Raw genomic sequence first — 18,197 nt, forward strand, 5'->3', positions numbered from 1 at the left:
GAGATTGCTTGTTAAAGAAATAAACAGACACAAAAATTGGTAACCGAGTTCATGGCCTCAACCGTTACATCTCGGGGGAGATCTCTTGCTCCCAAAGCTTCACTATATCAAAGGAATTACAAACACACCACTAACTTGTGATGTTGTCTTTTGGTTTTTACAGATTTGCACTCAAGAAGAACAAATATTTAAGAACAACAAAGAGGAAGAAGAAAGCTTGCTTAGGAAGCTCTTTTTATCTCTCTTCTCTAGAACTCTCTTTAGATTCTTTTCTCACCTACTTCCACTACGTTGTACGTTGTAATGCATATATAGGTGACATAAGTGGGCCCACAAACTTTTGCTTACACTTTTGTTCTTCTCCACCTTCCAATTTCGTTGGCCCAATAAAGCCCAATAATTGTGTTATGTCAAACCCAAACAACAATTCTCCACCTTTTGACACAACACAATCTTTCTCGACGAAATCGTTATCTGAAACCACCTCTTTCCTTTGGATGTTGAGAAGCTCGCAGCAAAGCTGAAACTTCTGACCAGGTACCATCTTAGTTAGGAAATCTGCTGGGTTGACTATTGTGTGAATTTTGTGTAAAACTACACCGCCTTGAGACACTATATCTCTGATTAAATGAAATTTAGTCTCTATGTGCTTGGTTGTTTTGTGATGAACTGAACTCTTTGCTAGGGCTAGAGCACTCTCCGAATCACAATGAACCATAACACTGTCTTGTTTAAAACCCGATTCTGAACACAAACCTTTCAACCAAATGGCCTCTTTCACTGCTTCAATAAGAGCCATATACACTGCTTTTGTGGTTGAAAGAGCCACAACAGACTGTAAACTTGACTTCCACAAAATTGTGTTTCCACCAACTTTAAACATATATCTTGTCACTGATCTTCTCCTTTCTAAGTCTGTTGCATAATCTGAATATGAAAATCCTTTAATGCAGAATTTAGAATCCTTCTTAAAAGTCAAGTTTTGAGTGTATGCACCTTTTCAACACCTTAACACCCATTTCACTGCTGACCAATGCTCCTTTCCTAGACTTGATATAAATCTGCTTATAAAACCCACTACAAATGCTAAATCTGGCCTTGAACCAACCATGACGTACATTAAACTCCCCACAACACTTGCATATGGAATTCTTTCCATGTGTATAGCTTCTGTTTTCTTTTCTTCTTCTGACAAACTTCTAAGTTTGAAGTGAGCAGCAGTTGGTGTAATCACTGGTCTTGCTTCAAGCATTCCAAACATTTTTAAAACTTTCTCCAAGTAGTTTCCTTGAGACAAAATTAATTCTCCCTTGTCTCTGTCTCTTATGATATCCATACCCAGAATTCTTGAAGCCTTCCCCAAATCTTTCATTTCAAACTCACAATTCAGCTTGTTTTTAAACTCTCGTATGACAGCCATATTCCCTGAAGCTATCAACATATCACCAACATAAAGCAACAAGTAGATAAATTTGTCTGTTTGAGTGACTCTCATGTAGACACATGGGTCATAACTGAAGTAATAGAACCCTAAGTACTTTGACTAGAATAAGAACACAACTCCAATAAACACACTTTATTAGAACAACCTTCACACTAATCAATCACAGATAAGTTTGGACAGTATTACGCAACATCAACAACCTGATTTGATTCAGTCAGATCCTAAAACTACCCAAATCACAAACACAGCAACAACCGTGTACTCACTTTGTTCACTCACCAATGAAACCCACGAGACAAGTTCTTCTTAACTTTTCTAATCTTCCACTTTTGACAAGTAAACTGGCTAACCATAATAAGAGACCAACGCTTCTCTTATATCTTGTCTTGGAAAATGGAGGATGCTTCACTTTATCCAACAGGTCCAAGTGTAGCTCCTCATCATTATCTAGACACTAGGACCATGTCCTATGCCTGACGACTTCGTCTCCTTTGTCTAAAGTGATACGTCTTTTCTTCACTCCAACCAACACGCCACATTGGCAAAAGCAACTGCTGCTTTCCCGCTTCCTCTGTTCTGCTCTGTATTGTTTCGGACATGCCTGTTGAACTTCAGACACTTTGTTTCTTCAATTTCCCCCTTTTTATCTGACTGTGACACCACAAGTAACCTGCAAAAGATTAGAGACAACCACATACAAGCTAAGCAATATTCCATACCAACATAGAATTCAAAAACCGGATTTTAAACAACTACTGCCAAGGGCATAACCATTAAAACCTGAAACACATCTGAGTTCTTGGTTCCATACATTAGTCCAACATTAAACACACAGAAAAACCGATAAAGAAAAAGAACAGGGAGTTTCCACAACCACAAAACAATGAGTGACAAACTCCCCCTATCAAGATACACATTTAAAGACCGACAAGGACTAAGCATCTAAGCATTGTCATCTAACTCATCATCATCGTCCTCTTCCTCCACATTCTCACCTCCCATATCATCCGGAACAGAGTACGTAACATCAAGTACTCCCCCTACTTTAGTGCACACTCACATAAAAGACCATTCTCAACAGATAACAGAGTGTAAGGTGAGAGAAAGAGGCTTACCTGCAAGACGCAGCTGCATCGTTGTGAGGGATGCAATGAGGTTCTCCAAAGCCGCATCCAAGGTAGGGCTGTCAGTCGGTAGCACATGCACTGGTTTCACTTCCATGGTGAACTTCTCAGTGTAGATGATAAGTAGGAGGCCTACTTATATGCTGAAGTGAGGTTCAGTTCAATTCCCCTTAAACACTAACATGTCGATGCAGCTATAGGGGGTGTCAATCCAGTCCACTGTTACTACTAGCAATCAAGATAACAACTAGGTCAAGCCACATTATAATGATTGTGGGTTTCTAGTAACAATCCTAGGTCAGGATTCAAACAGGTAAAAATGAGAACTTAAGAGCCCTACTCGATCATTGGGTCGAGTAGAACCAACATGTAACAATATTAAGAACTAAAATGGAATCAACAGAGGATACAAATAACAGGTAAATAAAAGTGCAATCAGGGGGTGAATACAAATAAATCTAAGAAGAATAGAAGTCCTAAGGATGGATTCATTGATAAGGGGAACTCTAGGGTTCATCAGGTGGCTAACAGGCGAAAGGCAGGTACCTTAGACGATAGATTCAAAAACTATGTCAATCCACTCTCATGACAGAGACCCCCATAACTCTACCACTTCCTAATCTCAACTCTCGTTGATGAAACATAGTAGAGCAGAGTTTAAGCAACAATCTACCAAAGCCAATATACAGACTAGCCAATCTCTTGGTCTATAGTCTATAATCTCTAGAATTCGTAGATCAGGCATCCATTTGAATGTCTTTTGTACGCTGGACGTCTATGGTCGAAATTCCATATTAGCCAGCGAAAACCGCATAGAGGCCAACGAATCCAGAAGGGATCTAACCTAATCTTAACCACCTGACTAACCTAGAGATTGCCCTTATCTAATCCATCCTCAAGAACCCTAATCACTACTCAAGCAACATAACTAAGAACACAAACCCAGAAATTACTCAAATCATACCAAAATATAGATCTAAACAAACTAAACAACTTTACTGAAAGAACTAAATGCAAAAACAAAATAGATTAAGAGTAATTAAGTTTTGAAGATTCAAGAGCACAAAGAAAAACTAAAGGAAAAAAGCTAGATCCTTTGGACAAATCCTAAAGTGATTTATTTATAGTAAAATGTTGAAAAACCTATATTCACTAGAAGACAAGAGACTTGAGGCGGTTTGGGCGAGTGCTCGATCTTGGGGATCGAGTAAAGAGGGTGCTGCAAAGTCTGCACCTTTGTGTCTATGCTCCGAGTGATCAATTGGTCGAGTAGATGCTTCTTCCTCTCTTATATGTATGCTCAAATGTCTGGTTGAGTGGGGAATGAGGAGGATCCGAAGACGCTTTGATAGATCAACAAGTCTTGTAGATTTGGTCGCCCTTGGTCGAGTAAATGGGTCGAGTATAGGATCGAGTAGGAGGGGCGAGTAGATCGATATGTTGCTGCTTCTAAGGCTGCCTTGATCCAGTAAGTTGGTCGAGTGAATTGCTGCCTCCTTTGTGGCTGGCTGATCGACTGAACTGGTCGAGTAGAATTCTCTACTGCTTCCTTGTTGGTTGGATAAAGTAGAGTGTCGAGTAGAATCCTTGTAAGCTCCTTCTGCACCTGAAAACACTGAAACATGCAATATGTATGCAAGATGATCCTAAATGCCTAAGTGTGTAAAATAAGCTAAATGTGATGCAAAATGATATGAAACAATGAGTGATCACTAAGCTAAATGATGATAAATACATGCCTAAAATGAGTAAAATACAGTGTTATCAACTTTCCCAAACTTATCTCTTGCTTGCCCTCAAGCAAACAAAAATCTTAAGTTTGAAGGTGGGGATTCAAAAACAGAAGCATGAATATAGAACGGGTAAGCTCAATGTCTAGGTAGCTAATTCTAGGTTGCAAGATGATAGACCCTTACTTAAAAACGTTAGCCATACTCGTCACAATGCAACCTAACAACCTGCCTTAATCTATTCAAGCATTCTCATCAACCAATTCCCTTTAACATTCATTAAGCACGAACAGTGAGTCAAGCAATGCAATGGTTATGAAGTCACTTGGTTTCGGGCTTAGGCTAAGAGACAAAAATGGTCCCTCTTATGATTTGGTCGAGTAACAGTGGACTCTCAGAGAAAAGATTGAGCTTTAGTAGAATGCCAATGGACACATACAAGAACAGATCCCATCTACCAAATGATATATACTACGATAGCTCAGAAGATGATCACAGTCCCATAGATGTCCTAACTCTACCTTTTTCTCATTCTTTCTCTTTTTGATTCAAGTTCTAAGGGGTTCTTCTTTAAAACGATTCAAGAGTCTAGCGGGTTTGGTTTTATACTTTGACAAACTTAAGACTTTTCTTCTAATCTTAGCACATAGGGTGTTTTACCCTTTTCTTTGAATCACAATGCCTAACTTCTTTGAATTCCAAACCCTTTACTAGACTAACACTTTTTGTATCCCCCTTAAGAACTCTAAACTCTTACTTTCTTTTTGTTTCTTTTCTTTTCTTTTCTTTCTCATTCTCATTCCCATTCAATCCATACACAATCTCAATCCCAAATGCAAGTCTCCACCTAGTCCTAACTAACCCAAAAAGCGTGGGCTAGGTCTACATGAAAGGCTGCTCTTGTCGGCTCATACCTAACACGTTATACCAAGCTCAATCGAAAAAGACCTCACAATCACACAAAAAATGATCTTTGGCTTGAAATAAGGCTAGGCTAAGGGTATGGGAAACTGCTCTAAAAATGAGAGTCAACTACTTGGATTAACACAGGGTGGTGAAGTGAATAACATAATCCAAGTATGTATATGGTAGCCATGAGTTCACAAATAATGCATAGACATGATAATTGCATATTCAGTTCAGGTTCTAATAGATAGGGAATGACATCAGAAAAGCGAGTTTCCAATCAAAGCAGTATAGTCAAGTTGTAAATTCAAAGCAGGGTGCGGTCTTACTTCACAGAAACAATTGATTATGCAACAAAGAACTAACTACCTGGGCATTGAACTTACTTCATTGACTCAAAACATGCTTAACGGTTTAAAATCATAATTATCCCCTATGCAAATGAGCAATCCTAAATGCAAACACATTATATACAATCCTTATACGCTTCTTTGACTTACTCCTCTTCTCCTTCTCCCTAGGTTGAAAAGATGATTGCCTCGGTGGTGAAGGTGCAACATGGTGTTCTCTTGGCTCATATGAAGACTGTCTTGGTGGCGAAGGCGGATCATATTGTATAGGTTCATGTCGAGTGGATCCGGTTCTCCTAAAAGGCATGTCCGGTGGCATCACCGTAGTAGAAGAAGAACAGCTGAACTTGAGTTGGAGAGCGTTAAACTTCATGTTGAGTGCTGCGAGAGCCTTATCTTGAAGTTTACACCAGCTTTGGAGAAAACCAAGACGCTTGTGAATTTCCTTCGAGTCTTTACTTTGCCTTGGCGCGGAGTACTCTTCAAAGTAAAACTGTTGTGTTGCGTAAGACTCGCCCATGGGTTCTGCCTCATCATCTGAATGATGGATTGGAGCCTCATCATCGTTCACTCCTTCCATCGGCATAGCTTCATCACCTGAAGTATAGAGGTTCTCCACTGGTGGGCAAAACTCAATGTTGCCACCATCTCTGATCAAAGTGGAAGCGGGATTTGGAAGGAGAAAAATAGATTGTCTTGCTGCGGGGTGATCGAACCTATATTTAAAGAGGCCATTCTTCTGTTGCGACCAAAAACAATTGGAATTGATAAGGTGTTGCATATCAATCCAGCTCGGAGGAATCGTTCGAATGCAGAGGTACAATGCATGCTCTCAAAATTGGGGTCACAACTCCTGCCACAACCATTCTTCATAGTTTCTTAAGTCCCTTAGCCCATCCTCTATAACACAGCAGATGTTCGATTATGTATAATGAGACTGAAGCGTCTGCCTGATCTCCAGCTAGAACTGTACCATCTGATGCTAAATCATATAGCTCCTACAATGCTGTCTCCATTAATTCTAGCTCTCCATTGACAAAGGTCCCATTCCTCTCTCTTGCAAATAGTGCACTGGCTAAAGACCTATGAAAGTATCTAACCACCGGAAAGCTTATCTCGTTGCTCTTGGTTCTAGAGGATGAAAACCCATGTTTAGACCCAAGCGTGGCCCAGAATGACTGAAACTCTATCTTGTCAAAACGATGACTCCTGTCTTTTCGCTTGGAAATCCATACATCAGTTCGAGATGCTCGATTGGAAGCCGATACTCTACGTCATACACACAGAACTCCAGGTATCCCAAACTTCCGTCTGGCCTGATTTCAACGTCTTCTGACTCTCCATATTAGAACAATTCCACGGATGAAAGAAACTGGATGGTCTCTTCCTCATACCCTCCATTGGCCGAAACATGTGAATATTCAGGCTGCACTAATTAAACATGTAGTCTACATCATCATAGATGCCGAGTCTCTCAATGGTCTCGGGATGAGAGTATTGAGTTCCTAAAAACTCATTGCGGTTCAGAAGCTTGTAGTACTCGTTTCGAGTTGCACACTTCTTTGATTCCAAATCATCACCATCTCCTCTCTCTTTTTGATCAGCTTCCTCTGGTGAAGCCATTTCTTCCTCAGAGTCTTCATCTACCAGTTTCAACCTCTTTGGTTTCTTCACTCGATCGGACGGTGGAGAATGCTTTGCTTTTAATCACTAGATCAAACGGACCAGAATAAACCTCAAGAAGTCACTCGATCAAACAGTGGTGATGCTTCTCTCATTTGGTCATTCAAATCAACAGCTCATAACACTCCTCGTCATTCGACTCGATCAACGGTTGAGATCTTTCTTGACTTGGTTTGAATTTACACAACCGTTGACTCCATCATGGTCAATGAAATAAACCTGAAACACTTAAACAAAAACATCAAAAATAACAAGAAAGATAGAAAGTTATATATATGGATAGACACGGGACTCCCTCCCAAGTGAGCTTGTTTTAAGTCACTAAGCTTTACTCTTACAGAGCTTAGTCAAAAAGAAGGTTGAAGAGAGGAACAGAGAAGTCCTCATCTTCAATGGTTGAATTTTCAGTTTCTGAATCATATTCTGCATCCTCTCTTGACAAATGGTAGGATGAGTACTCATTTGATTTTTCTTCAAATTAAGCTTCTTCTTCTGAACCAGGCTCCTTTGACCAATCCTCAATTTCAAAATTGGGGTAGCCTTTAACCATTTCTTGAAGTTCCAGAATGCTGCTGTTTAACTCTTCTATCTTGTGAGTTAACTTTCCAATTGTATCCTCCTAAGCTTTATATCCAATCCAGAGCTCTAGGAATTCTTCAGCAACAGAATCATGAATCAAGTGTTCTTCTTCAGAAGAGGGGTCGGTGGGCCGTTTAGGCACTCGTGGAGAATAAGTCGGAATGGGGGTTTCCTCCTCACTCAACAACTTGCTATCTAGGCTTCTTTCCTCTAAGTGAACTCCTTTCTGGTCTCTGGTGCAAACCATTCTGTTGTGAAATTGTCGTCCTCCTTGATAGCTAGTGCAATTTCCATCTTCTCTGGGTCAATACCATTTGAAAACTTATTAACTCTTTTTTCAAACATCCATAGTTGATCTTTCAGCTTCATCACCCTTGAAGATAATCCCTCTATGACTCTGCTTTGCCATTTAAATTTTTTTCTCATCTCATACCAGTCATCTTCTGTAGGATCTTCAGTTTGAGATAACCCTTCTATTGCTCTCTTCTTGTGGTCAAAAGTTCTCTTCAGCTTGCTGAGTTGAGAAGTATAGTTGACTTTTGGTGGGGTTCTAGCTTCTGTTTCTTCATCAACATCCATGTCCTGAATCCCAAAACTCTGACCTCCTATTGTTGATTTCTCTGAAGCTTTTCTGATGTCAAACTTCATCTTGATGCCTTTTTCAGGGTTCAGATTAATTTTTCCATTCCTGACATCTATGACTGTTCTAGATGAAGCTAAGAATGGTCTCCCTAGGATCAGGGGATCTTTGACTTCTTCATCTACGTCTAATACCACAAAATCTGTAGATATCTCAACATTTCCAATCTTGACAGGCAAATTTTCTATCAGACCATTAGGATGTGCAACAGAACCATCAGCTAAGAGTAAAGCTAAGTTGCAGAACTTGTATTCCATGATCCCTAGCTTTTTAGCTGTAGAGAGAGACATAAGGCTAACGAATGCTCCCAAATCACAAAGGCACCTATTGAATGTCAATGGTCCTAGAGAGCATGGCAGAGTGAATGAACCGGGATCATCAAGCTTTTCTTGTATGTTTCTTGAGTGATGACACTGCTAATCATCTCTTGATTTTGACCTTTCTTGAGTTTTTCAATTTTTTTTTTTTTTTAGAATAGTGAGTATTCAGCAAAGGTGTGTGCTCTATAGTCCAGATCAATTGTTGGGTGGCAGGTGCAGCAATTTGAGTTGAATTCCCCCCCCCTTCTTGAAGCATATTGTCCTCAGTATTGGGAGTCTGATGACTTGGTGGAGACTCACCTTCTTGGTGGATGATGATAGCATTTGCAGTAGCATAGTCCTTAGGATTCTGGACTGCTTTCCCTGGAAGTTGATGATGATGCTTCGGAGTAGATGTTGATGCAAATTGACTCTCCACATACTAGATTTTGGAATTCAGAGCTTCGAACTTGACATTTAGATCGTTGTAAGAACAATCGATCTTGTTGTGTAATTCAGTTATCTTCTTGTCAAAAGCCATAGCGCCAGTAGCTTATCCTTGAATGATTTGTTGAATAAGTTGCTTAATTTCAGGATCTTGAGCTGTTGGGGCTTGTTGTGGTTGTTGAGTGAACCCTGGTGGATTCAGCTGTTGGTATCCTCCATTGAACTGTTGTTTCGGGACATAACCTTGGTTATACTGAATGATATGTTGCGCTTTTGGTGTCTTAGGTCTTTTAGTTTTGAGTCGTTTGTCGTGTCATAGTCCGTCTTTTGCGTCTTTTCGGTTGTGTCTTGAGTCGTTTGCAGGTTTTAGGTGTTTAAGTGGGATGCGGATGCTTTCGAGACTTGTCAGGCTCATTTGGACCAAAAACAACAATGGAAATGAAGGTTCAGACCCGCCAGGATGGGATCGATCGATCCCAGGAGGGGACCGATCGATCCAGGTCATCAGCCAAATGAAGTTCAGACCCGGCAGGAAGGGATCGATCGATCCAAGTCAAGAAAGATTGGAGTTTAGACCCGCCAGCTCGGGATCGATCGATCCCAAGGGGGGATCGATCGATCCATCCTTTTCGATGACCAACCCGGTTTTCCTTAACCGGGTTTATCTTTTCTTTTATTGTAATTGGGTATAAAAACCCGAAAAACCTACGTTTTCTTTTACGCATCTTTTTCTGCAACATTTCTGAGAACCTTTTTGTAAGCACCTTTTGGATTAGAGATTCATTCCTTCTTGACAATTTGGAGAAGATTTCTAAACCCTATTCTCATTTATTCAATTTGAATCATGTCTACTTTAATACCTCTTTGTTTCATTTCTATTGCAATGTGTGAGTAATCCACCAGTTAGGTGTTAGGGTTCTAATTATGAGATTCAATGGATTTAATGGAATAATTGGTATTTGGAATTCTTATTCTCTGGGTTCTTTGATTTACATGTTCTTAATGCTAGAATAGGATTGATCACCCTGTTTTAGAACTGAGGTTTTTTTTATGCATTAAAAGTGTTCGATAGAATGCCTGAAAGAATGTGAATTGAGCAATGTATTTCTAGCTAACGAAAGTTGAAGTTAGGACGCATTGTGAACTAAATGAACTTGTTTGATAACGCAAATTTGACTAGGAAATTACATGCGAATGTTTAGTAATCGAGTAGTCAAATTAAGTGATTAATGTCTTGAAAGGGAATTGGTCTAACTTGTGTTCATGTTCAAGAACAGTTCGTAATTGTTGAATTCCTTGTCTCATGTTTCCATTGTTTATTGTTCTCTGAAATATCCTAATGCCTAATGTCTTTAAATCTCGAAAGTTAAATCGTTTAATTTATATGCATTTTTATTTACAATCTGATAACTCAAACAAAAACCATCTTTCCGCTTTAGCTAAGAACGAGTCTCGGAAATCTTTAAAGTATCTTTGGTCCTTGTGGATCGACCTCGAATATTCTACTTCGGTTAGATATTTCGGGTAATCAATCAAGTTGGCGCCGTTGCCGGGGACCAATTACGTTACCTAAGGATTTAGGATTAGTTTTTAGTCTAAAGCATTTTTATTTACTAATACTGATATTCATTTCCGTGTTATCTTTGGTGTTTTCAGGTGTATGACCCGTAGCAAAGGCTCATCACATCTAGTAAACTACCACGAGGATATCGGAAGGTTTGAAAGAGAGAACAAGAAAAAGAAACAGTTAGCGGTTCAGAGAGAAGCTGAAATGGATAATGTTGTGGATGATGATGGAATCCAATTTGAAGGAGAACATCATGGAGTGTTTCAAGATCCACCACCTCCTGATGGAAATCTTCCTGGTGATGGTGGAAACGCTGTCAATGCAGTTGCTGCCAACGCTGCCCGTGTAGCTGCTGCTAATGCTGCTCGTGCAGCTGCGCTGAATGCTAGGCCTGCGCCTGCTCGGCAAACTCTGAGAGATCATGATGCTCTCAATATTGAATTATTCAGAGACAGGAACCAACAGCTCCCTATCAACACAAATGACTTTGAGATCAAGACCGGGTTGTTAGCTCTTGTGAAACAAAATCAGTTTTTCGGTCTTCCCTCTGAGAATCCTGTTTATCATCTGGATAGTTTTGAAGATATTTGCGGGACAACGAGAATGAATGGAGTGCCAGATGATCTTATCAAATGCATATTGTTTATATTCTCTTTGGCAGACGAAGCCCACCGCTGGTTTAAATCGATGGATTCTGCAAATCTGAGAAGTTGAGAAGACTACAAAGCTGCGTTTTTGGGGCAGTATTTCATGCAGTCCAGGACAGCTCTACTGAGGAATAAGATCAGTAGCTTCCAACAAGGAAGCACAGAATCATTCCATGAAGCTTGGGAGAGGTTTAAGGACTACTACAGGGAGTGTCCTCATCATGGTTTTCCACGGGCTACATTGATCAACACTTTCTATCGGGGAGTTGACAAGGCCTACAAGATGGCATTAGACACTGCTAGCAATGGGGACTTCATGACCAAGACTGAGATTGAGGCTACATAGCTAATTGAGAACCTTGCAGCTAGCAACAGCAACCACAATGTTGACTATGACAGGTCCAATAGAGGTGGAGGAGGAGAATCGAAACAGCTTGCTGAATTGTCAGCTAAGGTTGAGCAACTACTCAGGAGAGATCAGAGGGTTGTTAATTTCTGTGATGACACTGGGGAAGCTCAGGTGTACCAGGAGTTTAATGGGAATGGTTCGGAAGATAATCAGGCTGAATTGAACTACATCAACGGTCAGGGCAACTACCAGAACAGGGGATTCAATCTGAACTACAGAAACCATCTTAACCTTTCCTACAGGAGTACCAACGTTGAGAATCCGCAGGATCAAGTGTATCCAGCACAGACGGGATCACAGGGTCAGCAGTTTCAGGCCAAACCTTTCGTACCCAGACAGAGAAATTTCAACAACAAGCCATTCGTACCTAAGCCACAGACGCAGGGCAATGGGTATAATCAGGGAGGTTTTCAGCAAAAACCTCAGTTTAACAACTTCCAGGGAAGTTACTAGGCACCTCCAGGTGCTAATTCTGCATCTTCTTCAGGAGACAATGAGATGAAGCTCATGATGCAGCAAATTCTTGAGGGACAGAAAAAGAATGCTGCAGATATTAATGTCAAGGTTGATAACATGTACAGTGATCTTCATGGGAAATTCGAGTCACTAGCTTCACATGTTAAGACACTTGAACATCAAGTAGCTTAGACAGCTTCTACTTCTACAAGACCAATGGGAGTTCTTCCTGGAAAGCCTATCACGAACCCGAAAGACTACAACAATGGTAAGGATTATGTTAATGCTATCTCACTGAGAAGTGGCAAAGAGCTCAACCCAATCCTGAAGAAGGAAAAGGTTAAGGCCATTTCTGATGACTCGGGAAAGGATGATGTTGAGAAGAAGATGGATGATGAACCATTAGTTGAGAAAGTTGAAGTTGAGAAAAAAGTCCCTGAGAAGGAGCAGGATGAGACCGTTGTACCACCACCTTATGTGCCAAAGCTGCCATTTCCCGGCCGTCAGAGGAAAATTCAGAGAGAAAAGGAGTATGCTTTGTTTGATGAGATTATGAGGCAGCTCCAGGTTATGCTTCCTTTTCTTGAGTTAGTTCAGAATGTTTCTATTTACCGGAAACATTTGAAGGACAATTTGACTAACAAAAGGACCCTTGAAGAAGGAGCTGTGTTGATCAGTCATGAATGTAGCGCTATTCTCCAGAATGTCTATCTTTAGTGACATGATTAAGGATTTTATGGTTGATTTTTCTGTGCATGGCTCGTCTTTCGCTACTTGTTTGTCTAACTTGTCCAGGGTACTTCGGCGCTGCGAGGACAAACACTTGGTCTTGAACTGGGAGAAATGTCATTTCATGGTGAGGGATGGTATTGTGCTCGGGTACAAGATTTCAGAAAAGGGTATTGAGGTTGACAGTGCTAAGATTGATGTGATGATGAGTATGCAGTCGCCAAATTCAGTGAAAGGAATCAGGAGCTTGTTGGGACACGCGGGTTTCTACAAGAGGTTCATTAAAGATTTTTCCAAGATCGTTAGACCACTCACTCAGTTGCTGTGCAAGGAACAGAAGTTTGAGTTTGATGACAGCTGTTTACAGGCATTCAATATAATCAAGGAATCTCTGGTGAGTGCTCCCATTGTGCAACCACCAGATTGGGAACTGCCTTTTGAGGTGATGTGCGATGCTAGTGACTATGCTGTGGGTGCTGTTTTGAGACAAAGGAAAGATAAAAAGTTGCATGCAATTTACTATGCTAGTCGCACTCTTGATGGAGCACAAGTGAATTATGCAACAACAGAGAAGGAACTTCTTGTTATTGTGTTTGCTTTTGAGAAGTTTAGATCCTATTTGGTTAGGTCTAAGGTCATTGTTCACACCGACCATGCCACTTTGAGATACTTGTTGTCTAAGAAAGATGCCAAGCCGAGGCTGTTGAGATGGATACTTTTGCTGCAGGACTTTGACTTGGAAATTAAAGACAAGAAAGGTATTGAGAATGGGGTGGCTGATAATTTGTCTCGGTTGAGAGTTGAAGAGGAAGTTCCCATGAGAGATACTCTGCCAGGTGAGAACCTTGCCTCGATTGAAGATTGCTACATGGATGAGGTGGAGAGGTTACGAGTGAGCACTCTAGAGCTTATGACATTACACACTGGAGATAGTAATTTGCCTTGGTATGCTGATTTCGCGAATTACCTCTCTTGTGAACTCCCACCTCCTGATTTCACCGGTTACTCCAAGAAGAAATTTTTGAAGGATGTGCAGCGCTATTACTGGGATGAGCCTTATTTATATAAGAAGTGTGCTGACAACCTTTTCAGGAGATGTATTCCAGAGAGTGAAGTCGAAGGTATCCTCTACAGTTGCCATGCTTCAGGTTATGCAGGACATTTCGCCTCATTCAAGACTGCCACAAAAGTTCTAAATCTGGTTTTTGGTGGCCTATTCTTTTTAAGGATGCTCATAGATTTGTTGCGAAGTGTGATGCTTGCCAGCGCAAGGGGGGTATAAGCAAAAGGAATGAGATGCCTTAAAACTTTATTATGGAAGTAGAGGTCTTTGATGTGTGGGGAATTGACTTCATGGGACCATTCCCATCTTCATATGGAAATGAATACATATTGGTTGCTGTAGATTACGTCTCTAAGTGGGTTGAGGCTATAGCATGTCGCAAGAATGATGCTGTGGTTGTACTCAAGTTGTTTAAGAAAATCATCTTCCCAAGGTTTGGAGTACCAAGAGTGGTGATCAGTGATGGGGGAAGACACTTCATCAATAAAGTTTTTGCGAACTTGTTGGCGAAGCACGGTGTCAACCATAAGGTAGCGACACCTTATCATCCCCAAACATGCGGACAGGTTGAGATTTCTAACAGAGAGATTAAGGGAATCTTGGAGAAAACTGTTGGTAAATCTAGAAAGGATTGGGCTGCAAAACTAGATGATGCTCTTTGGACATACAGAACCGCCTACAAGACTCCAATTGGAACCACACCATTCAACCTTATCTACGGGAAGTCTTGTCACCTACCAGTTGAGTTGGAGTATAAGGCACTATGGGCTACAAAGTTGATGAACTTCGACATCAAGCCAGCAGCAGAACGACGTCTGGTTCAACTCAATGAGTTAGATGAGATCCATTTGAATGCTTATGAGAGTTCCCGAATCTACAAAGAGAGAACCAAAGCCATTCATGACAAGAAGATCATCTTGAGGCAGTTCACGGAAGGTGATAAGGTACTCCTATTCAACTCAAGGCTCAAGATTTTTCCTGGAAAACTCCGTTCAAAGTGGTCAGGCCCTTTCGTCATAAAGGAAATGCGTCCAAACGGATCAGCAGTACTTTGGGATAACAATGGAGAACCGTTTTCTACCAATGGACAAAGGCTGAAACCATACCTTGCTCATTCCACTCCCGAAGAGGGCACGGCAGTCCCTCTAACGGATCCAGACCAAGCCTAATCAGTTCATTACGGTCAAGCTAACGACCTTAAACAAGCGCTTCGTGGGAGGCAACCCACATGGTATTGTACATACTTTTTATTCTTTCTTTTATTTTCCTTTGATTTTGGTTTGTTTCGCTCCGCTGTGGAGTTTAGACTTATCGGCTCAGCTGTTGAGTCGATAAGTCTTTGTATTTAACGGGGTTGTGAGTATGTTTTTAGTGCACAAACCCGCCAGGAGTGGATCGATCAATCCACAGGCTGGATCGATCGATCTGAAGCTGACGTCGAATCGAGAAAAAACCCGCAGGAATGGGATCGATCGATCCCCTCCTCGGATCGATCGATCCCTGGGTGGTCCAAACCGGCGAATTTTTTTGAACCGAAATTGAACCGGTCTTCACTCAAATCGAACCGGACGCCGAACACAAAAACCAGGGATCGAATTCCCCTTCCCCATTCACGACATCCACTTCATCTTCTTCATTTTTTTGGTTTCTCAAGAACACCAAAAATCCCTAAACTCATCTCTTTCATTTTTTGGTCGTTTTTGACAAAATTGGTGTCTATTTCACTCGGATTTTTGCCCTCTTTCCATATTTATTGTCTGTTTTCTCAATCTGCAAAGGTATGAGCTCGAAATTCCTCTTTTAGGTTCCGTTTTTCAAAGGTGAAAAATCTCAAATTCCTTGAATTTCATGATGCTTATGAGTTATTTGATGCTAGATTCTTGTCTAAGATAGTTTGGAGAACCTATTTGTGCCTTTAATTGCTGGGTTAAGGCTTAATTTGAAATTTGAAAATTTTCCCTTAGTAAAAAAAACGGACTTTTTCTTCATTTTTGAAAAAAAAAAGGATAAAACGAGTTTGAAAGCTTGACACTTGATTATTCATGATGCATTGTTAGTTTTAGTAACTAAAGTACAATGGTTAAGCTTTTGACTTGTTTTTGAGTGATTTCTTGACTTTACTTTGTTTCTTTTGATAGATATGGGACGCGCTAAAGCCGCTGCAGGCACTAGAGCACGCATGAGCAATACCGAGGCACCAACAAACGATGATCCTAATAAACGTCCTATCACAGGCACTTGGGATGGCATGGACACAAAGATGCTAGTAGACTTAAAGCATATCGATGTGAAGGAGTTCATTGCCACATGTCGACTCACTTACACGGATCCTGAGAACCCGAAACCAAGTCAAGGAAAACTCACATTCATTCTTAACAGGAAGCACTACAGCAAGACACTGTTTGAGATATGCGACATGTATGGATTTACAAAAGGAGAAGCGGTTGAGTTCCCTAAATTGTCTTCTGAGGTTGCTGATGACTTTTGGAACACGATAGCTACAAGACCATATCAGTCGCGCAAAGCGAAGATATCCATATTAGGAGTCCGGTTGTGCGTTATGTTGCGAAAGTCCTCGGTAGCGTTTTGCACTTCAAGCCAGTGATTGCAGCTGTGACAGAGACCGAGTTACCACTACTTTTCTACGGAGTCAAACATCTACTACCCGCGTACTCAGATCTTCCAGCTCCCGACACTAATGTAGCTGCAGTTTTGTGTGACACCTTGGTGAAGATGAAGAATACTGTTCTACATCAGCCGGGCAGAGCATCTTCGCTGGTACCGCCCTTACCCCATTGTTCAGGGGTTGCAATTTCGACCTCTCTAAGACCGAAACAATTTGTCCCCCAACGGTAGCGGAAATGGATTTGCAGTACCTGATTCGCACTAATTTCACCAAGCCAGATAGTCAATTATACCAATTTTTGGGTAGAGACGGGGTTACTTATTATTGCAGGATACCCAACCAGCACATTACCTCATTTCTCTCCGCGACGAATCTAGCGTTCGAACCGGACGCGCAGTACCTTGTTCGTAACCCTTCCGGAGCTGTCACTAGACGACGCCAGACTGCAGCGGCCCAGCCTACAGCTGACCATGTTGTCGGTAATGATGACGATCATGAGGATTATGCTGATCAGGCACCTTCCACGCACGCCCAGCCATACTTGCTGCTACCTGAGGATCCAGCACCATACCTTGTTTCATCACCACCAGCGGGTGACGATATCTCCCAGCAGATGGCATGGATGATCGAATCGACAAGGAAGAACAACAGTATGATGCACAGGATGTGTAGAGCCATTTTAAAGATCAGGCCTTGTGTTTGCACTCGCGGAGGAGGAGTGGATGATGGAGACCGTGAACACCGGTCCAAGGCTACTGAGGATCGACATGCTGAGAGGTTGGTCCCTGCTGCTGGAGCGTCCACCTCGCAGACACCACCAGAGCAGTCCCTAGGCCATCGGTTAGGCAGGAGCAGGAGGCAGCCAGGAGAGCAGAGCTCTAGCGAGAGCCCCACCCACCACCGTTGAGTAGCGCTGTAACTCACACTTTTCCCCTTTTTATTCATCTTTATTTTGATTTTTATCGTATCTATGTGGCACCTTTCCTTTGAACTGTTTTCACACCGAGTCGGTGTGAAGCAAGTCGGGGGGAGGTTGTCATTTGTCTACTAATCTATTCTTTTGTATTGTTTTGCTTTTTCTTGAGTCAGTTTGTTTTATCGAGTCAAAATCGTGTCTTTTATTGAGTCAAAATGTTGTTTTGAGAACTGTGATCTTTTCGAAGAGAATTGCACCATGCTTGATTTGATTGCCTTGGGACCATTTTAGCACTATTTGATAACTTGGAAGGTCAGGAAAATCCATCATTAGATCGCTTAATAATAATCCCTATCTCCTTGAAATTTGGATGAATTGAGCTTTCTCTTATCTATTTGAACTTAATCTGGACTTAGTTTATCTCACTTAGGGGCTTGAGAATCATGTAATGGATCATACATTCAGAGTTTTCTTTGCATCATTTTAGCACTCTTTGCTAACTCTGAATGGCTAGACTCATTTTTAGTCTAGTACCACACCTGTTCCCCCACCCATTGTTTGAAACCTCAAACATTCTTATAT

At 41.2% G+C, this 18,197-nt stretch overlaps 1 protein-coding gene and 3 pseudogenes across 4 annotated transcripts; 2 read left to right on the forward strand and 2 right to left on the reverse strand.

Moving 5' to 3' along the window:
- Nucleotides 1-487: 487 nt before the first annotated feature.
- On the reverse strand, nt 488-1,540 carry AT3G30818 (annotated as a pseudogene; the record flags this gene model as incomplete). The annotated part of the gene is made up of 1 exon: nt 488-1,540.
- Nucleotides 1,541-5,704: 4,164 nt separating this feature from the next.
- AT3G30819 lies at nt 5,705-10,541 on the reverse strand (annotated as a pseudogene; the record flags this gene model as incomplete). The annotated part of the gene is made up of 1 exon: nt 5,705-10,541.
- A 321-nt stretch (nt 10,542-10,862) lies between these two features.
- Nucleotides 10,863-15,242, forward strand: AT3G30821 (annotated as a pseudogene; the record flags this gene model as incomplete). Its single annotated transcript has 1 exon — nt 10,863-15,242.
- Nucleotides 15,243-16,213: 971 nt separating this feature from the next.
- Nucleotides 16,214-17,606, forward strand: AT3G30820 (retrotransposon ORF-1 protein; the record flags this gene model as incomplete). Its single annotated transcript, NM_113986.1, has 3 exons — nt 16,214-16,491; nt 16,572-16,851; nt 16,947-17,606. 3 exons carry the CDS (start codon nt 16,214-16,216, stop codon nt 17,604-17,606), a joined length of 1,218 nt encoding a protein of 405 aa, NP_189706.1.
- Between the last annotated feature and the right edge of the window lie 591 nt (nt 17,607-18,197).

The sequence above is a fragment of the Arabidopsis thaliana genome, chromosome 3 (assembly GCF_000001735.4).
Source record: "Arabidopsis thaliana chromosome 3, partial sequence".
NCBI classification, from domain to species: domain Eukaryota; kingdom Viridiplantae; phylum Streptophyta; class Magnoliopsida; order Brassicales; family Brassicaceae; genus Arabidopsis; species Arabidopsis thaliana.